This window comes from Pecten maximus, chromosome 11, assembly GCF_902652985.1.
Source record: "Pecten maximus chromosome 11, xPecMax1.1, whole genome shotgun sequence".
NCBI lineage: Eukaryota > Metazoa > Mollusca > Bivalvia > Pectinida > Pectinidae > Pecten > Pecten maximus.
In genome coordinates, this window is record NC_047025.1 from 36,675,801 (window position 1) to 36,698,467 (window position 22,667).

Sequence of the window (22,667 nt, forward strand, 5' to 3'; positions counted from 1 at the left end):
GAAGCTCCTTAACTTCGGGAAATTCCTTAACTCAGGGAAATTCCTTTACGTAGGGAAATTCCTTTACGTAGGGAATAATTCCGTTACTTAGGGAAATTCCGTTACTATGGGGAATTCCTAAACTTAGGGAAACTACTGAGGGAAGCTCCTTAACTTAGGGAAATTCCTTAACTTAGGGGAATTCCTAAACTTAGGGAAATTACTGAGGGAAGCTCCTTAACTTAGGGAAATTACTGAGGGAAGCTCCTTAACTTAGGGAAATTCCTAAACTTAGGGAAATTACTGAGGGGAGCTCCTTAACTTAGGCAAATTCCTCAACTTAGGGAAATTCCTTTACTTAAGGAAATTCCATTACGTAGGGAAATTCCTTTACTTCGGGAAATTCCTTAACTTAGAGAAATTCCTTTACTTAGGGAAATTCCTTTACTTAAGAGAAATTCGTTTACTTAGAGAAATTCCTTTACTTAGGGAAATTCCTTTACTTTGAGAAATTCCTTTACTAAGGGGAAATTCCGTTACTTCGGGAAATTCCTTAACTTAGAGAAATTCCTTAACTGAGGGAAATTCCTTAACTTAGGAAAATTCCTTTACTTAGATATGTAAAAATAGCATTGATCTCCCTCTTAAGTTGGTACAACTCGATATATACCTCTGCTACAAAGCAAAGGGCATCTTTGTTTTCAATGTCCGTTGAAAAACATCCTTATTTTGTCAATGGCTGTCGAAATGACATCCTTGTTTGTCAATGTCTGTCCAAATGACATCCTTGTTTGTCAATGTCTGTCCAAATGACATCCTTGTTTGTCAATGTCTGTCCAAATTCGTTCATGTTCATATCATTTGTAAAATAAGGCAACAAAAGTCTATTCACAATAACCTCCACCGCTGTATGAAGATTTTAAATGAATATCAAGATATTAAAAGCTGAGACAGAATAAAAGCTAGCCGTGCTGTTAGTGTATTGGCGTTAATGCCACGTGGTGTATTTAATCCAATCTGCTGTACCAATCCGTCATAGTAATGCTGTACTTTATCATGACGTATCTGGTTTAAAGTCTCTCTGTTTTCGAAACATTCACATTATGACAAAATTATAAAACAATATATTGAATATATACCCTAATGCTGATTCAATACGATACTTTTTCATAATTGCAATTAAAACCGTGAATCTACCTGTGGATTGCGGGTAATCTCAAATGCTGTGCTCCACTATCTATGTGTAAATGAGTCGCGGGGAAATGTCATACACACATGCACAAACTAGTTCGTTTTGAGGAATGGCGGACTGGCGATCAAAGCCATGCACCAGAAGCCCAAAGTCGATCCGACGTACTGATGGTTATTGCCGCGAAGGCAGAAAAAAGAAGTGGTCAAATTCACAACATCAACTACGACATACAGGGTCAACATGCTTCTGTTGTACAAAATAAAAAGATAGGTTAAACGTGAAAAGCCACCATGAATTGGCAGTAAAACATCTCGGCATATGATAAAATCAAAGTAATGGAAGTACTGTAGCGCTAAAACTCTTGTGTAATTTTATCAGTTGACAATGTTTCACAATTTTGTTTCTGTTGGAATGGTAACATAAGCAGAATTTCCCTTTATTTTTGAGCAAGCCAATATTCAGCTCTCCCATTGGTTCATTACTCTACTTTGACAGATGACATATTTGAAACCTGACCAACCTCAAATGTTCATTGTATGCATTTTAGTTAGTCAAAAGCCGTTTGAATGTGTTTACACATTTGTGACATTGAATATGGGTGATGTTAACTTGTTCCAGCAAACTTTGTTGAGTTACAGGAACGCACCACTCAAAAATGACTAAAGGGCATTTTGATTTTGTGAAATAGATTCAAGAAATGAATGTCGGACGGACACTGCAACATTTTGAAGCGTTTTACCTGGTCATTGTATTGAGGAGGTTCAATGATTAGACTCTTCCGACTCTAAACTCTAAGATTAGTCGAATCGGAAAGAATCGGGAAATCGCCGAAAAGGCCCGAGTGGTTTTCCGATTTTATGTAAACAAAGTACGAACGTACAGGCTTGGAAGGTTTATTAACAGATGAAAGAGGGCCCACACAGACTGATTTGATATTCATAAAGACATAAGTTTAAGATATTGAAATAATTATAAAATCATATTTGCATATGAGTTAATTGAAGATATACCCATAGGTTGTTATGAAGTTTAGCTAACTATAGCTTTTTTACTTTTTTATTTTTTAATTATAAGCAAAAATAAAGAGAGACCTTAAATGTTTGTAAGTATGGACGATATACACTTTATAGTGACCGATACCAATTGATTAAAATCTATTTACTTTCAGAACGAGCGTTAACATCGCAGAAATGAAGGCGTTCTGTACCATTTTTCCAGTGCTGTGGATGTTTTTGGACTTTAGTCAATCAAAGGTAAAATGACGACCCACGGGCCATTTCCACACAAATACGTCACCAGCACAGAACTACTTGTCATTTTGGTAGATAACAAATAAATTGACAACAGTGAAGAACAGCAATATCAGTATCTAGTGTTATTTAAGATTGACGACAGCTACCATTATCATTTAATCTGACCTGTTTTATATTACCGTGTAATTTGCGCACCTTCTAGATAGTATATCATCTTGATGATAACTCATGAGGGTTCCCATTGTTCAATTACTGTTCAGTTATATCTAGCATTATGGTACTGTATGCTGTATGATATAGCGTACAGGAAGGTAGTGCTGTCAAAGAACGTGACGAGCTGACTTCTCTAGCGAGGAGTTTATGTCAGCTCGTCCCGGATGTAATGTTCGGTCGTGCATGACAACAATCGGCGTAATCTACACGTGGTCAAGCATGTGTACGGACTTAGTTACGTATCAGCGCTAGCGTGATCGTAGACAACACTTGCCATTGTCGGCATATTATACTCATTACATTATATATAGATATATCATATTCGGTCATCTTTCATAACAATTTTGTAGGACATGCATAGTTCGGTTGGAATCTCGGTCTGGTCGTTGCTTTTCCTCTCTCCTGATACAGTATATTGTAGAACATATAGGAGTACATTGGAGAAAAGAATTGTATAATATGTAGACATTGACAAAGAGTGATATAAATGTACATGTAACGATGATTCTACTTCACTCCTTTTGCAGATGTGCCATGACCACGCCGGTAAAGAATTCATTATTGTACCCTTCACAATCACAACATCGGGGGAGGTTTTCCAGATACATATTGCCGCAAACCCAACAATGACGTCATCAACATCTGGAACCATCGGAACACCTATCCTTAAACAGGATTCAGATTCTAAATTTTCTTCTGCATTTTCAATACCTCCGTCAAATCGAGTAAGCATCAATATTCAAAATTTTGCAGCAGTTCCCGTAAACGTCATAACAGACACTGCAATTGTCTTACGCACGAGCCATGACGTGATCGTTTCGGTGACTTATGGGAAAACCGAAAGTGCTGGTAGTATTCTTGTGTTCCCTACAGAAACACTGGGGACAGAATATGTTGTTGTCACGTACAGCCCCATACCGCCGTCCACAGACAAGGCAATCCTTGTCATAGCAGCCGCGTACGAGGACACGGCAATCAAACTCTTCCCCGGAAGTGAACAAGTGGACTTAACGATTGATGGCATTTATTACATGGGAACAGATACGGCAACTCTTAATTTAGCCCAATATGAAAGTATCGTGATAGCTTCGTCAGAAGACCTTACTGGTATCCGGGTGGTAGCCACTAAACCGGTGGCTGTGTACAGCGGCAATATCAACCTGTCTATAAAGAACGACGGCGAGACTGACGCGGCCCTCGAACAAATGCCGCCTCTGTCGGAATTAGGGATGTCGTACATCGTAGTCAGCAATCCAAAAGTTAAAAAAGACTTCATAAAAATCGTGAGTGCCGTAGATAATAATAAGGTATACGTAGACAGTGTTTACTATAACATGTCACTGGCCGGAGACTTTGTAATGACAGAATTGATATCCGGATTTACGAGTTCATCTTTTGCCACTGTGACCTCGTCTTATCCTGTTCTTGTTGCCTTAATTAGTGATAAAGATGAAAATTTCGATAATGTAATGAGTGATGTAACTTTGACGATTGTTCCGCCAATAAGCAATTACGGTAACAGTTTTGTCATTCTTACGCCGACCAAGTCACTTCCGTATGAACATCACGTGGTGGTGATCTCCTCCCTGGGGTTTTCGGATGACATCCGATTGGACGGAAGCAGTATCAGTCAGTCCTGGATACCAGTGACGGACACAGCCAAGGATGTCCACCACGAGTTCGTGTCATCCATTGTGATTCCCGAAGGAGTACATGTTCTCACATCCGTCAACGACACTCATGAGTTTGGAGGGTATTTGTACGGAACTACGGCTGGGCAGTCTTACGGTACAGCTCTCGCTGCATTTTCGGTGTGTATTCAGTACTGATACGTAGGTCTAGTAAATCTCTGACCCCAGTTTAACGAACATTCCTCAACTTTCCATTGTAAACGAATTACTTTGGTCTGAGAAGCCATGTTTAGTTTTCTCACAGATAATGATTTTTCTCCCAGAGAACCTGGGCCCTGATCTCTATACAATATTTCTACATCTGTACACAATATGTGTCGTTATTTACACCATTGAAACCACTTACGAACCTTTGACGACATAGAATGAAATATAATGCCATAAAAGCGCTGTTAACCCTGTTACAAATGTATGTATATCTGTCATCGCTATGGATTTCGATGAGTCGAGCTGACCATAATTTTTTTTTTTTCAGGAACAGACATGGGATGTACAAGGTGAGAGTCTAGTGTTACAGTGTTAATGTTGGTAAAATGGAGTTTTATTAATTAAGTAACTGGCGACCGTTTGTTGACGCTTATATTGATATCCACATTTTTCGTCCCGATAATCACTGACGAGTCCTAGGAGACCAATGTAGTTGTACGATGCTTTTAAGTATAGGTCTAATGAAAGTTATCTTAGTCCCAAACCGGTCTCTCCGTCTAAAGTATGGGTACAATGCTTATTATCTTAGACCAAAATCAACCCCTCCCCCTGTTAAGTATTGACCTAAAGCTGATTATCCAGGGCCCAAACCGGCCTCTCATTCGAAAGGAATGGGAACAGCACTGATTATTATAGACCAAAACCATCCTCTCCTTGTAAAGTATAGGCCTAACTCTGATTATCTTAAGCCCAACCTAGCCTCCCCTTGTAAAGTATAGGCTTAACGACAATTATCTTAGGCCCAACCTAGAATCTCCTTGTAAAGTATAAGCTTAACGCCAATTATCTTAGGCCCAACCTAGCCTCTTCTTGTAAAGTATAGGCCTAACTCTGATTAGCATAGGCCCAGCCTAGCCTCTCCTTGTAAAGTATAGGCCTAACTCCGATTATCTTAGGCCCAGTCTAGCCTCTCCTTGTAAAGTATAGGCCTAACGCCGATTATCTTAGGCCCAACCCAGCCTCCCCTTGTAAAGTATAGGCCTAACTCTGATTAGCATAGGCCCAGCCTAGCCTCTCCTTGTAAAGTATAGGCCTAACTCCGATTATCTTAGGCCCAGTCTAGCCTCTCCTTGTAAAGTATAGGCTTAACGCTAATTATCTTAGGCCCAACCTAGCCTCTCCTTGTAAAGTATAGGCCTAACTCTGACTATCTTAGGCCCAACCTAGCCTCTCCTTGTAAAGTATAGGCTTAACGCCAATTATCTTAGGCCCAACCTAGAATCTCCTTATAAAGTATAAGCTTAACGCCAATTATCTTAGGCCCAACCTAGAATCTCCTTGTAAAGTATAAGCTTAACGCCAATTATCTTAGGCCCAACCTAGCCTCTTCTTGTAAAGTATAGGCCTAACTCTGATTATCTTAGGCCCAACCTAGCCTCTCCTTGTAAAGTATAGGCTTAACGCCAATTATCTTAGGCCCAACCTAGCCTCTCCTTGTAAAGTATAGGCCTAACTCTGACTATCTTAGGCCCAGCCTAGCCTCTCCTTGTAAAGTATAGGCCTAACTCTGATTATCTTAGGCCCAGCCTAGCCTCTCATTGTAAAGTATAGACTTAACGCCGATTATCTTAGGCCCAACCTAGCCTCTCCTTGTAAAGTATAGGCTTAACGCCGACTATGTTAGACTCAAATCATTCTCCCCTTGTAAAATATATGCCTAAAGTTGATTTTTCTGGACCCAAACTAGCATCTCCTTGTTAAGTATAGGCCTAACTCTGATTATCTTAGGCCCAAATAATCATTTTCTTGTAAAGTGTGTGTATAACAATGATGATCTTATTCCTAAATCAAGCAATGTTTTCTGATTTCCGAAAGGATATTATCCACGTTTAGTAAATTAAATGCAATCTCTTTTTCTCCACCAAGATCCATGTTTCAACTCTAAATTTGTGAAGATTGTCGATGACAAATTGCCATTTCCTGTTGAGCTGAGCAAGCAAACGACACCCAACTTCTTCCGCTGTTACCAGCTATGTTCTTTAAGCACCACGTGTGGAGTAGTTGCAGTTTCCCACCAATCGTCGACTGCCGTCGAATGTCGTTTTTATGAATCAGAAACCAAGTGCGGGCCTTTTCAGGACGCTGCCGGATTCAAACTTTACGCCAGACAAAAGTAACCAAAATCAATTCGAATATACATCGTTAGACGATCCCTTAAGACTTTTGGAAATTTGAAATTAAAGGTATAATAGTAAACCTAAGTAATGACAAATCCCCTGGTATAAGCAGTATATCAAATGAGTGTGGTTGTGTACCGGAATCGTGGACTGTTGGAGTCGTGAAACCGATCAACAAAAAGAAGCGCGACCCGAAAAATCTCGATAATAATTATTTGAAAAAATATTTAACTATGCTAAGCAAAATGATACAATAAATATATGTATATTCAGAACCAGTAATATATTTCTTCCAGTAGAGACAGGGCGATGGACTGGAACGTCTCGTGAAAATAGAATTTGTCCATTATGATTAATGTAACCCATCTATTCATATGAAAGGATTATTATCATTATGCAATAAGAGTATTATCAAATTTATCTATGTTCATCCAATTACCAGAAAGACATTTGAAAAATAATATGTGAATTTCAAACATTAATTTGTAAAATATAAATATTGTAAAATTATTGAAATGATATGTTCCAAAACATACATGATATCATAAGTACTATTGTATGGTTAAATATATCACCCTGTATTGAACGAACGTTTAAATGCAGATTATACTACATGTACAAACTTAGTCTAAATGTATGTGTTTCACTGTTCTGTACAAAATTATATACATGTATTGTATTATGCTGTTGTATTTTTGTTGACCTCTTGTCGCACATAATAGTGTGCCTGAGTGCTAATAAAAATCTTGAAAAATCATGCAAACATATCTTACCTTCGGGGCGGAAAATGAATATAGCAAATTTGCAATCATTCGGGATCAGGTGCGGATCCAGGATTTTCGGAAGGTGGGGTTCCTGTAATTTAGTGATACTCCGAACGCCGTTGGCGCGAGCCGAATTTTTTTTTTGGCGAGGGGTCTGGGGGCCTAGCGGGTCCAGGGCAGTGCCCTGGTAGGGGGTCGAGTGGGGATTCAGGTGAGAGTGGATTGCGGTGGCGGTGTTGTAATGGACAATTATGTGAGGTGGATTGTGGTGGTGTTGTAGTGGAGATTCAAGAGAGAGTGGATTGCGGTGGCGGTGTTGTAGTGGGGATTCAGGTGAGAGTGGATTGCGGTGGCAGTGTTGTAGTGGAGATTCAGGTGAGGTGGATTGAGGTGGCGGTGTTGTAGTGGGGATTCAAGTGAGAGTGGATTGAGGTGGCGATGTTGTTGTGGGGATTCATGTGAGGTGGATTGCGGTGGAGGTGTAGTAGTGGGGATTCAGGTGAGAGTGGATTGTGGTGGCGGTGTTGTAGTGGGGATTCAGGTGAGAGTGGATTGAGGTGGCAGTGTTGTAGTGGGGATTCAGGTGAGAGTGGATTGCGGTGGCAGTGTAGTAGTGGGGATTCAGGTGAGAGTGGATTGAGGTGGCAGTGTTGTAGTGGGGATTCAGGTGAGAGTGGATTGAGGTGGCAGTGTAGTAGTGGGGATTCAGGTGAGAGTGGATTGCGGTGGCGGTGTTGTAGTGGGGATTCAGGTGAGAGTGGATTGAGGTGGCAGTGTTGTAGTGGGGATTCAGGTGAGAGTGGATTGCGGTGGAGGTGTTGTAGTGGGGATTCATGTGAGGTGGATTGCGGTGGCGGTGTTGTAGTAGGGATTCAGGTGAGAGTGAATGCAGATATTTTATTTGTTACTTGTTAACTATTATAATTCAGCATGTGTCTTGTTAAGTTTTGTCGAGTTTAGAACAGGAGGTATTTCTCTTTCTTATACTCATATAGTTAACGAAGATAAGTATCTTATAGGTATCTATTGTCATATATGTCATTTAAACACCAATAAAATCCTTTTAACGTTCAGTTGCAATATATACCTAAACCGATCTGTAATGTAATATATGGTGTTGTTGTGAAATGAACATATTCTATTGTCACGCATTCAAAAGAAACATGTAAAGTTCATGAAAACAAGTCTTATCAACATTTTTGAAGGTAATAATTATGAAACAAGTCAGAACGTTAATCAGTATTCTTATTGGTTCGGGTGGAAGCGCTCAGTGGTTTTAATTAATGTTAGTGAATAAGTCGGATTACGAAACGTATGCCATTCGCAAACCGCAAAAACATATATTATGACAGTGAAAAGGGGGAGATAGGGTGATAGTTTGATAAAAAAAAAAAGATAAATATCAAACTAGATATAGAACTATATAGAAAAAAAAATCTCGATGATGCAACCGGGCAATTGCAATATTGTAACTGTAAGCTTCCTGGGCCTTTGACCCATCAAAGAACAGTACAAAAAGGAGTGCTTATAACTTGATTTTTTTTGATACTGCATATCTGAGAATAAACCACATTGTGTCATCATTGTCATTTGAAATAATACTATTTTAATTAAATCCTATTGTATTCTACAAGCAGAGGTATCAACTGCTACAATGTAATTAAGCTAACCAGTCATAAGGCGCACAATGTCAACAAACATTGCACTCATAACCGTAATGGGGATACGTTCGCGTCAATAATAAAGTCCATAATCAAATTGGAAATGGATAAAAATATATCTTATTTGCTAAGATGCTTTGGCATGAAAGCAAAGTATGTTTTCTTAGTGACAACAAAACGGCATCAAAAGGATACATATCAGAAGTATTGAGCATGCTGAATATATTACTACGCGAGGTCAAATTGTGTATTCAAGCAGAAGCTAACCACAGCTAGGACTTCCAACTGTTTATTATCATATTATTGTGAAATTAATTCAGTCGCCCAAGGAAATCTCAAAAATCGTCTACGCACAAAGATAATATGGAAAGGAACGGTGGTGACAACAATGAAAAGTAAGTATTTAACGTTCATTGACGCAAGATAATATATAAAACATGATGTTTATTTTCCACCGGATGCTGAGCCTGCAATGTGTGTATTCAGGCCATGGTAGGGAACATCAGTCTAAATCTACATCTAACTACCACGCGTTCGCCGACCGTGACGACCCACACTGTATGCACAACAGTTTTATCAAACCCGTTAATAATTGATCGATGTTGGGACCGTACTCGGAAGTCCATATGATTACCTTCATGTGAGGTAACCTAGATCGGCTAGTTGGTTACATGTGTCCCTCAAAAATGCGAACAAGGGGAAATAACTCTTATACATTTACAAGCAGTCAGATAGATACATCTCTTATTTCGCTTGAGTGACGCTTTACTTCATTTCTTATCAATTCGGAAATACGTTTGAACACTCGTATGCCATTTATTGAAACTATTACGGAATATAATCGATTGTACAACACTCTGAAAATTATTTGCAATTGTAACTAAAAGATTTTTTTTTAGAAATTGGTTAATGTGCCTGCTTGTAGTGTACATAGCTACATCAGCTTCGTCTGTCAATACATCCAATATATTATATACTCTATTGGATGTATTGACAGACGAGGCTAGGACCTGTGACTTCAGCTAGCTAAAAGGTCTCTGGCTATTTTTGGTTCTAACTATCAACGCCAACCGACCTTTAGCAACTTAACCCATTTTACACTGTGCAAGTTCTGCCCTAGCTGCGATAACGTAGCTCTGGACAACGGACAGACATTTTCTGACAGATGGTCCTGTCGGAGAGCATTGTAGGCAGGGTATGAATATTCGTTCTAGTTCAGCCCTGATTTTAGGGTCGAAAAAAAGAGATTGAAAATATCTGTATTCATAGGTCTAAACTTGGTGACAATGGTATCAGTGTGTACTTACAGCCAGATTAGGTATTATTGTATATCTCATTTAAACAGTTCAATTACTAATTCACACCAAATTAATAAAACTTTGACACAAAACACTTTGCTACGTCATTCCATCGCTTCATGTAACCTATTTCGAATGTGGTGGCATTGGTTGTAAAAATTACAGAATGTGTGTACCAAGTGGAACAAATATAAAGTCCAAAGCAATTAGCTTTTCCTTTGTTTTTGCTTTATATTCCATTTTTTGTATCTACTGCACCGCCATTTCCAATTTGAGTTGTTACCCTAATGAAGCCTGGAAATGTCAACAATCATGATTGTGTGTCTTTGAAGTTTGAGTGTTATTTTTGTGGATTTTATGATGGATTCAGGAAAAAGAGGTAATAACATGACACTGTTAAGCACATAAACGTAAATTACCTGTTTGCCATGATCAAAATCCTTGCCTTGAAAATTTGAAAATTCTGTTCAGTTAATGAATTGATTGTCATGAAAATTGACATTGTGATCTTTGCTTTGTTGCAAAAATTACTGTGCATTTTCCATGCTAATTTTCTTGATATCAAGCTATAGACTTTTTGGAGAAAAAACGATTAATTCAAAATAAGGATGAAAAAGTACAAAAAATTAATGGTTACAAGGAGAATTCAATTTTAGTTGAGAAACTTTACCTACAAATATATAAGAATGTTATTTTTGGGGACTTCTTTATTTCACCAAAACATGGAAGTTTACCTTTTTCTTGTTATTGTTTTTGTCTTTATTACCGAAAGATCACATTATTCTGTCATTTTCCTGGTGTCCCACTCTTCTTACATGGTCCTGACTATATTCGCATATCATGCATCAGCCTCACATGGGAGATAACTCTTTCAAACTGTACTCAAACATACACCTGACATATAGCTCTACAGGAATGTGTTTTTCCCCGTTATTTTACTTTGACACCCCACATACATGTACCGTATATTACTTACCCTGCAGACATCCCAGGTTTGATGGGTACTTGTGTAGCAGAACTGGACCGGGTCGATCATCGGCAACCAGGTAGATCAATCAGTAGAGCATCTGGCTAGTGTTCGGAGGTCCCAGGTTTGAACCCTGGTCTGACCATTAATTACACTTGTAACTGTTGTAGGGGAAAACCAGAAGCCTTGCAATACAATAAACAATTTATTATTTACAATATAGCCATTTACAACTTAAAATATGCAGAAAGCAATTACAATAGCCTTGGCCTAGCTAACATAGGAAATACTTCATTACCTACATGTAAAATTTCGACCCCCTCGTTCTTCTTATGACCTTATCATAATTTTAAACAAATTTATGCTAAAGCAACATATAATGTTAACTCTGTCAGTCAATTATGAATATGTTGTATATCATTACAGTAAAACCTCCACTTACACCAACCTGGTATATCGTCCATGATGTGTAACCGTTGTCATGGTCGGTCATTTGTCTGATACATGGCTATACTAATTTGAGTAATTAATAAAATAATAGCATTTCATCTATTTTAATGTTGATTGATCATTAAACTTTCTTCATTTCATGATAATTACGATCGCTTCTACATTACTGTTTATATCAATCGCAAAAAGCACACGTTTCATTTGTAACAAAATAGATAAACTTGCTTGTATTAGAAATATTAATGTTAATGTTGAGTCTCCGCGTGGTTATCTGTTTTATTTAAATCGGATACTATCGATATTTAAATGTAATGGCCGAGTCGTATTTAATTACTACCAAACTTATTTGATACCTGCAAAATTAACTATCGCTAATTGAGACTTCTGTGGTTGTTTTGACTAGACATGAATGCTTATCAGGTCACTCGGCATGACCGGACGTCCGATCCTTTCAACATGACCGCGGGTGACGCCTCGCGTGGCCTGTCTACCTAGCTTGAGGGAGCAGGTTTACAGGTAATAGTTTGATTGGAAATAATTAAGAGGTGTTCAGTCGCAATTAAATAATCAAAATACTAAGTTGACACTGCATTCAACAGTACACGGATGATTTCTAAATTTACCATACAGTACGAATACTGATAACACATGTTATTTATACATTTTCGGGGCCTAAAGTTGCAATCAGGTGTCTCGTACATGGTGTATTTTTTCACCGCTAAAATATCTGATATATATTAATTTTTTTCTGTCTCACAGACCACACTTACAACCAATTGACCTAAACGTGTCTGTTGGTCAAAGTTTGGTATATTTACTGGACTGATCGTCGCGAGCTTTCTATGGAGTTTGCCAAAAATGATCTTACTTTATGTACATGGCCAATGACATCGCAGCGCGAAAATATATTTTCATAGTGACTGACAGCGCGAAAATATCCACACCGCAAACAGTTTGGAGACTGACTAAGCGAAAATTTCAACGCGCGAAAATATCCACTTTTACAGTATTATATATCATGTAAATTTTGCTTGTTTGTAATTGTTAAAGTTCAAAATGATCTGTATACTGTATTTGACCTAATAAGGGCGCAGGGCGCAGGTAATTGACAGTGGGGGCGCCCTTATTAAGATTAGTTATTCTGAAGTTTTATGAAACAGACTATAACTTGTAGCAGAATACCCAAGGCTGTGGAAACGGTAAAATATTCAGTCATAAAAATATTCCAGATGAAGATATCTATTCATTATCATATATTAAGCTTAAACATCACTTGAATATTTCTGTAAACTTGTAAACTATGCCAGCTGATCTTCTTAGGCCAGAGAACGTGTGTGTTCCACCATTTATGTTCAAATGGAACTCTTTTGTGTTCTATTTATAGACACAGGTGATTTCCCAGATCATATCAGACATCGTTTTCTTTGACCTAATAATTGACTTACAATGTCTTTTACTAGCTTTCTGTTCTGAACAAAAGTTATTTATCAACAAGAATGAAGTCTTTTACTTTATCTTCAAATAAAGATGGTAAGTTATTATTTGTATGTGTGTTTAGTTTCGGGTGCTCTTTGCACTGACATGTCATCTGTAGGAATAGACAAAATGTGGCCAAAACTTGTGTTCCAGTTACTTTATTTGCTGAAGAAAATTGAACACATAAAGTAGCAAAACATTTCACATGAATTATTACTTTTGAACACCATTTTGACACTCAGTCAAAGATTTATTTCCTTGAAAAAAGGTAGGGGCGACCGTATTAGGTCAAATACGGTATGTCATCTTCATTGATATTGGCTCAGGCTTTCTTGATGATTATATGTATGGGATATATATACATTGTATTGCTGCATGATCATGATCAAGCCTTAAACTTGCTGACTGTGTTCTGGTCATGGCTGGTCTATGTGCATGTGTCTAATTTAAAAATGTTAATTCAAAGGTATAAGACATGTTGACCTGGTCTGATTTTGTACTTTCATGATGATTTATTTAATTCACCAGGTCAATTTTGCTAGTAAATGCATGACTGTAAATTCAAATGGAATATTGATTTAGGTATTTGTATTGTTATATTAGCTCACCTGGCCTGAAGGGTCAGGTGAGCTTATCCCATAGTGCAGAGTCTGTCATCTGTCAACATTTAGTTTAAATCCCTATTAGTCCTGAATGGACTTTGAAGAAATTTGGTCTGTAGAATTATTGGGCAAAAGAGATCTAATGTTGAATAAGCAGGGGTGTGGCTCCCCTAGTGCTGGAGAGGCGGGGCCCAAGAGGGGGAAATTGAGGTAAATCCTTTAAATCCCAACTAGTCCTTGAACGGATTTTGATGAAATTTAGTTTGGAACATATTTGGCTGGGTATACGTAAAAGACATATTATATTGTATAAACGAAGGGTGTGGTTCCCCTAGGGCCAGATGAGTGGGTCCCAATAGGGGAAATCAAAGTAAATATTTGAAATATATCTTAGAGTATTTTTCCATATGTACTGAAATATCATGGTAAGCGATGCAGGCCCTCTGGGAACTTTTGTTATATATAGCCAGAGGAACCTACCTTAACCTACCATATGTAAATTAAGCAAATGTAGTGATAAAACTATCACTAAGGTGTGTCAATGAGCTAGCTGCTGCATATATATTTATTTAAAGGTGGAGAAAATTTCACAACAGAATGCTGATTGAGGTGTGATAATTGAAGTTCTACACTCAGCAACCATATCACCTGACTGATTCAAATCCAGTTGTCCCCATATGTTTTAAATGTATTACATCACAGTTATAAAATGTGTTAACATAGTTTATGCCATGCATGGTGCAGCATCCGGCAACATTTCCTTTAAATCTCTACTTAGTCCTGACTGCCTGAATTTTTGGTGAAATTTGGTCTGGAGCATTACTGGGCAAAGGAGATTTTATATCAAATAAAAGGAGGGTGTGGCTCCCCAGGGGCCAGAGGGGTGGGGCCAAATAGAGGAATTTCAGGTAAATCATTTAAATCCCTATACTAGTCGTGAACGCCTGAATATATTTTGATGAAATTTGGTTAGGAGCACTATTGGACAAAGGAGATCTAATGTTGTATAAACAAAGGATGTTGGCCTCTTCGGTTCAGTTTTCAGATTTTATCAGTTATAAAACATTACTCTGATATTGCATGATTTCAGCCAATCAGATTTGTTGGACATTCCTATCAAGTTGCATGAGAGTGCCTTATATAATTACTGTTTTATCAAAGATGTGATATTTATATACGAAGGTTTCTGCTTCAAAGATTTTACATCCCAGAAGTAAAAGTTTAATTGTCTAGTGGCTTAATTATGCTTTTAAACCCCCATTACGTTGGCCTGCTGCTGACTCTAAAAATAACATTTATTTTACCCACAATGCCTAATCGATTTCCTGTTGGGGGGGGGGGGGGGGGGGGGGGGGACCCACGAGGCAGAACAACAACAACAGTTCTAAACATGACAAAACCCGATATAACATTATTATTTAAGGTAATATTTTACCGTTTTTTGACATTATAACCATCTAAATTACCCTATTTGTTGATAAATGTCTAAAACTAAAAGAAATATGTGACGACTTTCGTGAAAATTGGAGCATTTCTATTTTTTGGACAGATTGTCATAGTCGAATAACCGAAAAATACGACTTTTCCAACCCAATTAAACGACTTTTTTAAACATGATTCAAGAGAAAATGGTTTTGGTTTTTGAATTTTTACCCCTATAAACGAAATACCCTATTAAGCGTTACCCGATTAAGTGGAATGTACTGTATATGATAATGTGGTGAATTTCATGTATTAAAATGCAGTTTACCCCGGATCACACCTTTATCAATCTGTGCTGTTTTGATACCGAAATGTATGGTACTTTGTGTCTTGCTATACAATGATTTACGGAACTATACCAACTGAGTCCTAATTGTATGATATATGTATATTAAAAAGTATTAATATAGTTACCATGGGTAAAAGTAGAATCTTAAATGAGTTTTCCTTACATATGAGATTTTATGAATCAAGTCTTAGAAGTTTATACTGTTGTGAACATTTGCAAGCAAAAATTAAAACATTGGGATGATAGAGTTTCCAGGGCTTAATGTGGATATTATTACCAGTTGGCCTATTTGGCTACCAAGCTGTCATAAAATCTAGGGCGCCAATTGGAAAAGTTAGTCGCCTGGCCGTGTTGTCTTACATTAAAAAAAAAGTTCAGTTTAATATCTCTAACTTTTTAGCCCACCATCATCAGATGGTGGGCTATTCAAATCGCCCTGCGTCCGTGGTCCGTCGTCCGTCCGTCCGTCCCTCCGTCCGTCCGTCCGTCCGTCTGTCCGTCCGTCCCTCCGTCCGTAAACAATTCTTGTTATCGCTATTTCTGAGAAAGTGCTGATGGGATCTTTCTCAAATTTCATATGTAGGTTCCCCTTGGTGCCTAGTTGTGCATATTGCATTTTGGGACCGATCGGAAAACAACATGGCCGACAGGCAGCCATCTTGGATTTTGACAATTGAAGTTTGTTATCTCTATTTCTCAGAAAGTATTGAAGGGATCTTTCTCAAATTTCATATGTAGGTTCCCCTTGGTGCCTAGTTGTGCATATTGCATTTTGGGACCAATCGGAAAACAACATGGCCGACAGGCAGCCATCTTGGATTTTGTCAATTGAAGTTTGTTATCTCTATTTCTGAGAAAGTATTGAAGGGATCTTTCTCAAATTTCATATGTAGGTTCCCCTTGGTGCCTTGTTATGCATATTGCATTTTGGGACCGATCAGAAAACAACATGGCCGACAGGCAGCCATCTTGGATTTTGACAATTGAAGTTTGTTATCTCTATTTCTGAGAAAGTGTTGAAGGGATCTTTCTCAAATTTCATATGTAGGTTCCTCTTGGTGCCTAGATATGCATATTGCATTTTGGGACCGATCAGAAAACAACATGGCCGACAGGCAGCCATCTTGGATTTTGACAATTGGAGTTTGTTATCGCTATTCCTGAGGAAGTACTGAAGGGATCTTTCTCAAATTTCATATGTAGGTTCCCTTTGGTGCCTAGTTATGCATATTTCATTTTGGGACCAATCGGAAAACAACATGGCCGACAGGCAGCCATCTTGGATTTTGACAATTGAAGTTTGTTATCTCTATTTCTGAGAAAGTATTAAAGGGATCTTTCTCAAATTTCATATGTAGGTTCCTCTTGGTGCCTAGATATGCATATTGCATTTTGGGACCGATCAGAAAACAACATGGCCGACAGGCAGTCATCTTGGATTTTGACAATTGGAGTTTGTTATCGCTATTTCTGAGGAAGTACTGAAGGGATCTTTCTCAAATTTCGTATGTAGGTTCCCTTTGATGCCTAGTTATGCATATTTCATTTTGGGACCAATCGGAAAACAACATGGCCGACAGGCAGCCATCTTGGATTTTGACAATTGGAGTTTGTTAACGCTATTTCTGAGGAAGTACTGAAGGGATCTTTCTCAAATTTTATATGTAGGTTCCCTTTGGTGCCTAGTTATTCATATTGCATTTTGGGACCAATCGGAAAACAAAATGGCCGACAGGCAGCCATCTTGGATTCTGACAATTAAAGTTTGTTATCGCTATTTCTGTGAAAGTAATGAAGGGATCTTTCTGAAATTTCATATGCAGGTTCCCCTCAGTGCCTAGTTATGCATATTGCATTTTGAGACCAATCGGAAAACAACATGGCTGACAGGCAGCCATCTTGGATTTTGACAATTGAAATTTGTTATCGCTTTTTCTGTGAAAGAACAGAAGGGATCTTTCTCAAATTTCATATGTAGGTTCCCCTCAGTGCCTAGTTTTGCATATTGGGACCAATACGAAAACAACATGGCCGACAGACAGCCATTATAGCTAAATCTTAAATTCTGTATATAGGTTCCCCTTGTTTGAAAAGTACTAGAGGGCTGTTTCTGAATTTACACAGATAAGTAAGACTTAGAGGAAGGGAAAAGTAGGGAAAAGATCAATCTGACATGGAACCTATAAAGATCATTCAATGGTGGGCGCCAAGATCCCTCTGGGATCTCTTGTTCAATTGAGAATGGACTAAAACAGGTGCCTTATAGGTCAATAACTGGCCGCCAATGGTGAATTTAAGGCGGCATGGCCACTAAAATGGGCACCACTTTGAACCTTGAGTTTCATAAAATCTCAAATGAAATGAAGGCTTCCATTTTGACAGGTTTAATAGTCAAAATACCATGGACTTCATGTCATTGTCCTAATTATTATGACATCACAGTGCATGTACAATCAATTTCCTACTGGCACAGCCAATGAGAAACACTCCTTGGTATATTACATTAATGACATATGCAAAAATATTAGATATTCCCTGGATTACAGGCCTAATTATCTGAGATATTCCCTGGATTACAGGCTTAATTATCTGAAAATTATTAGGGCCCCGCATCGGGAGATGCGGGTGCCCTATAGTAATCAGGTTGTCTGTCCGTCCGTCCGTCTGTCCGTCTGTCCGTCCGTCTGTCTGTCTGTGGGTCTGTCTGTCTGTCCGTCCGTCCGTCTGTCCATTTTTTTTCTTCTGCACAAAAATGATTGAAGGAGATGAAGGATTTGTATCAAATTGGAACTGATGATTCCTCATGCATTCTAGATCAGATGTGTAGTATTTCATGCAAATCGGATTCAAAATGGCTGTTAGGCGGCCATATTGGATTTTAACATTAACATGAAAATACTGGATCTTTGTTGTTTTTAACTGTTCACTATCGATTATGCAAAGTTGTCAAGAAATAAACCAAGAGTTAACTGACAGAATGATCAAACTCATAGTTCAAGGTCACAAGTTCAAAGGTCAACGGTCAAGGTCATCCTGGGTCGGCTTCAAAATGCCAGGTAATCGACCCTTTTGGATTTTAGCAGTCAAAACAATTTTGACATTTTCTTATCAATGAATGATCTTGTTTTTGATATGCTTTTATATAAATTTGAAACATTAGTTATAGCAGATTGCAGAATTGTTTATTAGGGCCCCGCATCAAAGATGCGGTGCCCTATAGTAATCAGGTTGTCCGTCTGTCCGTCTGTCTGTCCGTCTGTCCGTTTTTAAACGAACATTAATGTTCGGTTATTGCCATCAAGAACTGGACTGAGAAATATGACCATATTTGGTAGCCACATTCACCAATACGCCATCTACTGTCTGTTTCAATGAAATATGGCTGCCCCCATTGCCTTACGCTTCAAATAATTTACTTGCAAAAACATCTTCGTTTTATGTAGTAGTTTTACCGAAAATGTTGAAATGTATTCAGTAGATGTTTTCAAGATGCATACGATTTGAGAAATGCATAACGCTAGCGAAATGTGAAGACTAAATGAACCTGAACTTTGCGAATAACTCCAGGTCAATAGGGCCTATATTTATGTAAACAAATATTGCGCAGGCGCATTCATCTCGGGATGTTTAGAAAGTTTTGCTCTTCCGTGTTCATTCCAAAACGGCTGGCATCGGTCTGCAAATATGTCCGCGATTTACTTAAATGTGTATTATATATATTCTAGAATGTTACATCATTATCAACTAGATGAGTATTTATATAATTTAGAGAAAGAAATATATCAATAACGGCATACGAGACGATACATTGTATCATACTATATAGTTTACTGTACAGTACATGTTTGCTAGAAAGGTAGATACTAGGTGGCATTTGTGGTCAGGGTGACTGGTCATAGCGTTAACATTGTCATCGATTTCCATATTCCATTTTCCTTTGACGAAACCGACCAATAAATCAAATGCAAATGATAATATCTTGTTGCCATGTGCACGGGATTGGTTGTTGTAGGCGATACTTAGAACGTATTTACTGTTGTAAGGGAGGTAACTGCAAGATTACGGAAATCAAACGTTAAACCAATTTGATTGGTCGATTCTTCCATGACTTTGGCAATGGGTTTACAATCGAAGTGACAGATAACTACGGCAATATTCAGATGATATCAACAATAACACTTTTAGATACGTCTGGTCGGCAGTTGTCATGTTTAAAATGAACAATTATATAGCTTGTTTTTATTTCGGCAAAGTCGAGAATATTTACTGAAACGGACCACAGGTGAAGCAGACTTGGAAATACCGAAACGAAGAAAAATGGGGCTTAATTATAATATAAATTGGCATTATTTTCAGAGAATTGACCCACATATATGTTTTTCAATGCCTAATTGTATCATATGTAAAATATTAGAGGTTTACGAATTTTAAATTAATTTTTCATTTGCGAATCGCGGCCCGATTGTCGTTAGAGTTGAATTACCGAAATGGCCGATAGTGGACCCAAATCGATATTTTTAAGAGAGAATGGACCCAATATAGGATCTATTAATCTTTGGTGTGTGTATAGAGACCATATGCATTTTTTTCCTTTACCTGGAAGTATTTTGAAAGAATTTGCAAAATACCGAATTCACGATCAAATTTTCGATTGTGACGAACTACTGAGACGGTGTTAAGTTCATATTAAGTCAATCTGATTGAAATCAGCTGTTACATATGTACACTGTACACATGGCTACGTTTACTATGCAATACGCCTACGTAATTTTTTTTCAAAGACGGAAAACGGAAATCCGGATTATCTAAAAACAAATGCAAAAAGACTTGTGATATTCACTTAATTTGACATTCAGCCATTAATTATTATTTGTAGTTTTATAACTTCTGAAATAGTGTGATCGATTCTCTATATAATATTGCTGTGGAACTTGTGCTATTTTTCAAACAAATTCATTTTGATAATTTGTTAATTTAGAACGTTCATCAAGTCATGATCAAGACTTGAAATTCTCGCTACACCATACTTCAAACACAGTAATCAATGAATTGATAAATTGAAAATTGAAGTCAAGCAAATGAGTTAATATTTACCTAAATAATTTTTCAATTATATATATACAACACATGTTCAGATGACTATTGGTGCCATGCTGTTACAAGATTTCAGTTACAATTCTAAAAGTCAAGCAAATGAGTTAATTAAATATTTACCTAAATAATTTTTCAATATACAACACATGTTCAGATGACTATTTGTGCCATGCTGTTACAAGATTTCAGTTATAATTCTAAAATTGAATTAGTATGTAAATATATGTTATACTGTCAATATCCACAAAGCGAGTGTAGTCTACTGTACCCAGTCATGCCGGTAGATAGCGGTACATATACGTACTGCTTACATCTCGTGCTTACTTGTGTGAACTATAAATCAATAACAAAAATGGTTCATATATTTCTATATATGACTTCACAAATTATGCGGTGTCTGAAGATCTGAATGAAGTGAATAAACGATGTATTGAATTATTTTTATGAAATATTCAAGTCATAGATCATTCTTTTTTTTTAAAATACTGATTTCAGGTCCATTTTGGTAATTCAACTATAACGGCAATTAAAATACTTCTCGTTTTTTTTAAAGCCGGAAAATCGAAATCCGGATTATCTAAAAACAAATGCAAAAAGACTTGTGATATTCACTTAATTTGATATTCAGCCGTTAATTGTTATTTGTAGTTTTATAACTTTTGATATATTGTGATTGATTCTCTATATAATATTGCTGTGGAACTTGTGTTATTTTTCAAACAAATTCATTTTAATAATTTGTTAATTTAAAATTTTCATCAAGTCATGATCAAGACTTGAAATTCTCACTACACCATACTTCAAACACGGAGTAATCAATGAATTGATAAACTGAAAATTTACCTTAAATAATTTTTCAATATACAACACATGTTCAGATGACTATTTGTGCCATGCTGTTACAAGATTTCAGTTACAATTCTAAAATTGAATTAGTATGTAAATATATGTTATCCTGTCAATATCCACAAAGCGAGTGTAGTTTACTGTACTCAAAGTCATGCCAGTAGGTAGCGGTACATAAACTTACTGCTTACATCTAGTGCTTACTTGTGTGAACTATAAATAATAACAAAATGGTTCATATATTTCTATATATGACTTCACAAATTATGTGGTGTCTGAAGATCTGAATGAAGTGAATAAACGATGTATTACATTATTTTTATGAAATATTCAAGTCATAGATCATTCTCTTAAAAATATTGATTTCAAGTCCATTTTGGTAATTTTACTATGACGGCAATCAGGCCTAGAATGGCGAATAAACCCCTAATATTTTACATATGATTAATTTTGACATTGGAGAACATAAAATTGTGTCAATTCTCTAAGAACTGGTAGAATGTACAGAATAGAGCTTCATAAATATATTCTCAAAATTACTAATTACCCCGGTAAATATAACATTTTACATAAACCTCCCATGACTGATGGTGAACTTAAACTTGCAAATCTCCTGTGTCATTCCAATTTTGATATGTGTAAATATATACACGTACTGTTATATATATAGTTATAGATATGGAATGCTTCACAATTTGCATACAGTTATGGAATCTTATAACACCCCCAAAAATGTTCTCACCACATAAAGGTGTGATTTGTGCAATTACATTGCTGCATTGTGTGGTTCAGTATGATTGGATGATCAACATTGGAAAAAGGACAATAAATAGGGAATGTGTCGTCCCATCAAATGGACTGTAATCTTTGTGATCAGGTTTGAAGTTGAAAAGGAATCTTGAAGTTTTCTTTTCCTGTTTGCTGAATTATTCGATGAAGATAGTCTTTATCTGGTTGTTATTCTTTATCACATTGTTTACAATACTGTAATTATAACAGAAGTTTATCTTCTCATATACAGATTCATTAACATCAAATGATTCCTGAACAAAAGGAGTCAGGATTTTTTGTTTTGATGTACCATAA

At 37.1% G+C, this 22,667-nt stretch overlaps 3 protein-coding genes across 3 annotated transcripts in view; 2 read left to right on the plus strand and 1 right to left on the minus strand.

Annotated features, from left to right (window-relative positions):
* The first annotated feature begins 3,915 nt into the window (after nucleotides 1-3,915).
* On the plus strand, nucleotides 3,916-7,409 carry LOC117337172. Its single transcript, XM_033898019.1, has 3 exons — nucleotides 3,916-4,448; nucleotides 4,804-4,825; nucleotides 6,402-7,409. Exons 1-3 carry the CDS (start codon nucleotides 3,972-3,974, stop codon nucleotides 6,650-6,652), a joined length of 750 nt encoding a protein of 249 aa, XP_033753910.1. The 5' UTR covers nucleotides 3,916-3,971; the 3' UTR covers nucleotides 6,653-7,409.
* A 461-nt stretch (nucleotides 7,410-7,870) lies between these two features.
* Nucleotides 7,871-8,251, minus strand: LOC117338583 (putative uncharacterized protein FLJ46204). The gene has a single exon (XM_033899941.1). It carries the CDS (start codon nucleotides 8,249-8,251, stop codon nucleotides 7,871-7,873), a length of 381 nt encoding a protein of 126 aa, XP_033755832.1.
* A 1,087-nt stretch (nucleotides 8,252-9,338) lies between these two features.
* Nucleotides 9,339-22,667, plus strand: part of LOC117337305 (purine nucleoside phosphorylase-like) — a 39,939-nt gene continuing 26,610 nt past the window's right edge. Inside the window, exon 1 of the mRNA XM_033898212.1 lies at nucleotides 9,339-9,472. Within this exon, the coding sequence (XP_033754103.1) occupies nucleotides 9,441-9,472 (32 nt within the window). The 5' untranslated portion in view covers nucleotides 9,339-9,440. The remainder of the gene's footprint in view (nucleotides 9,473-22,667) is intronic.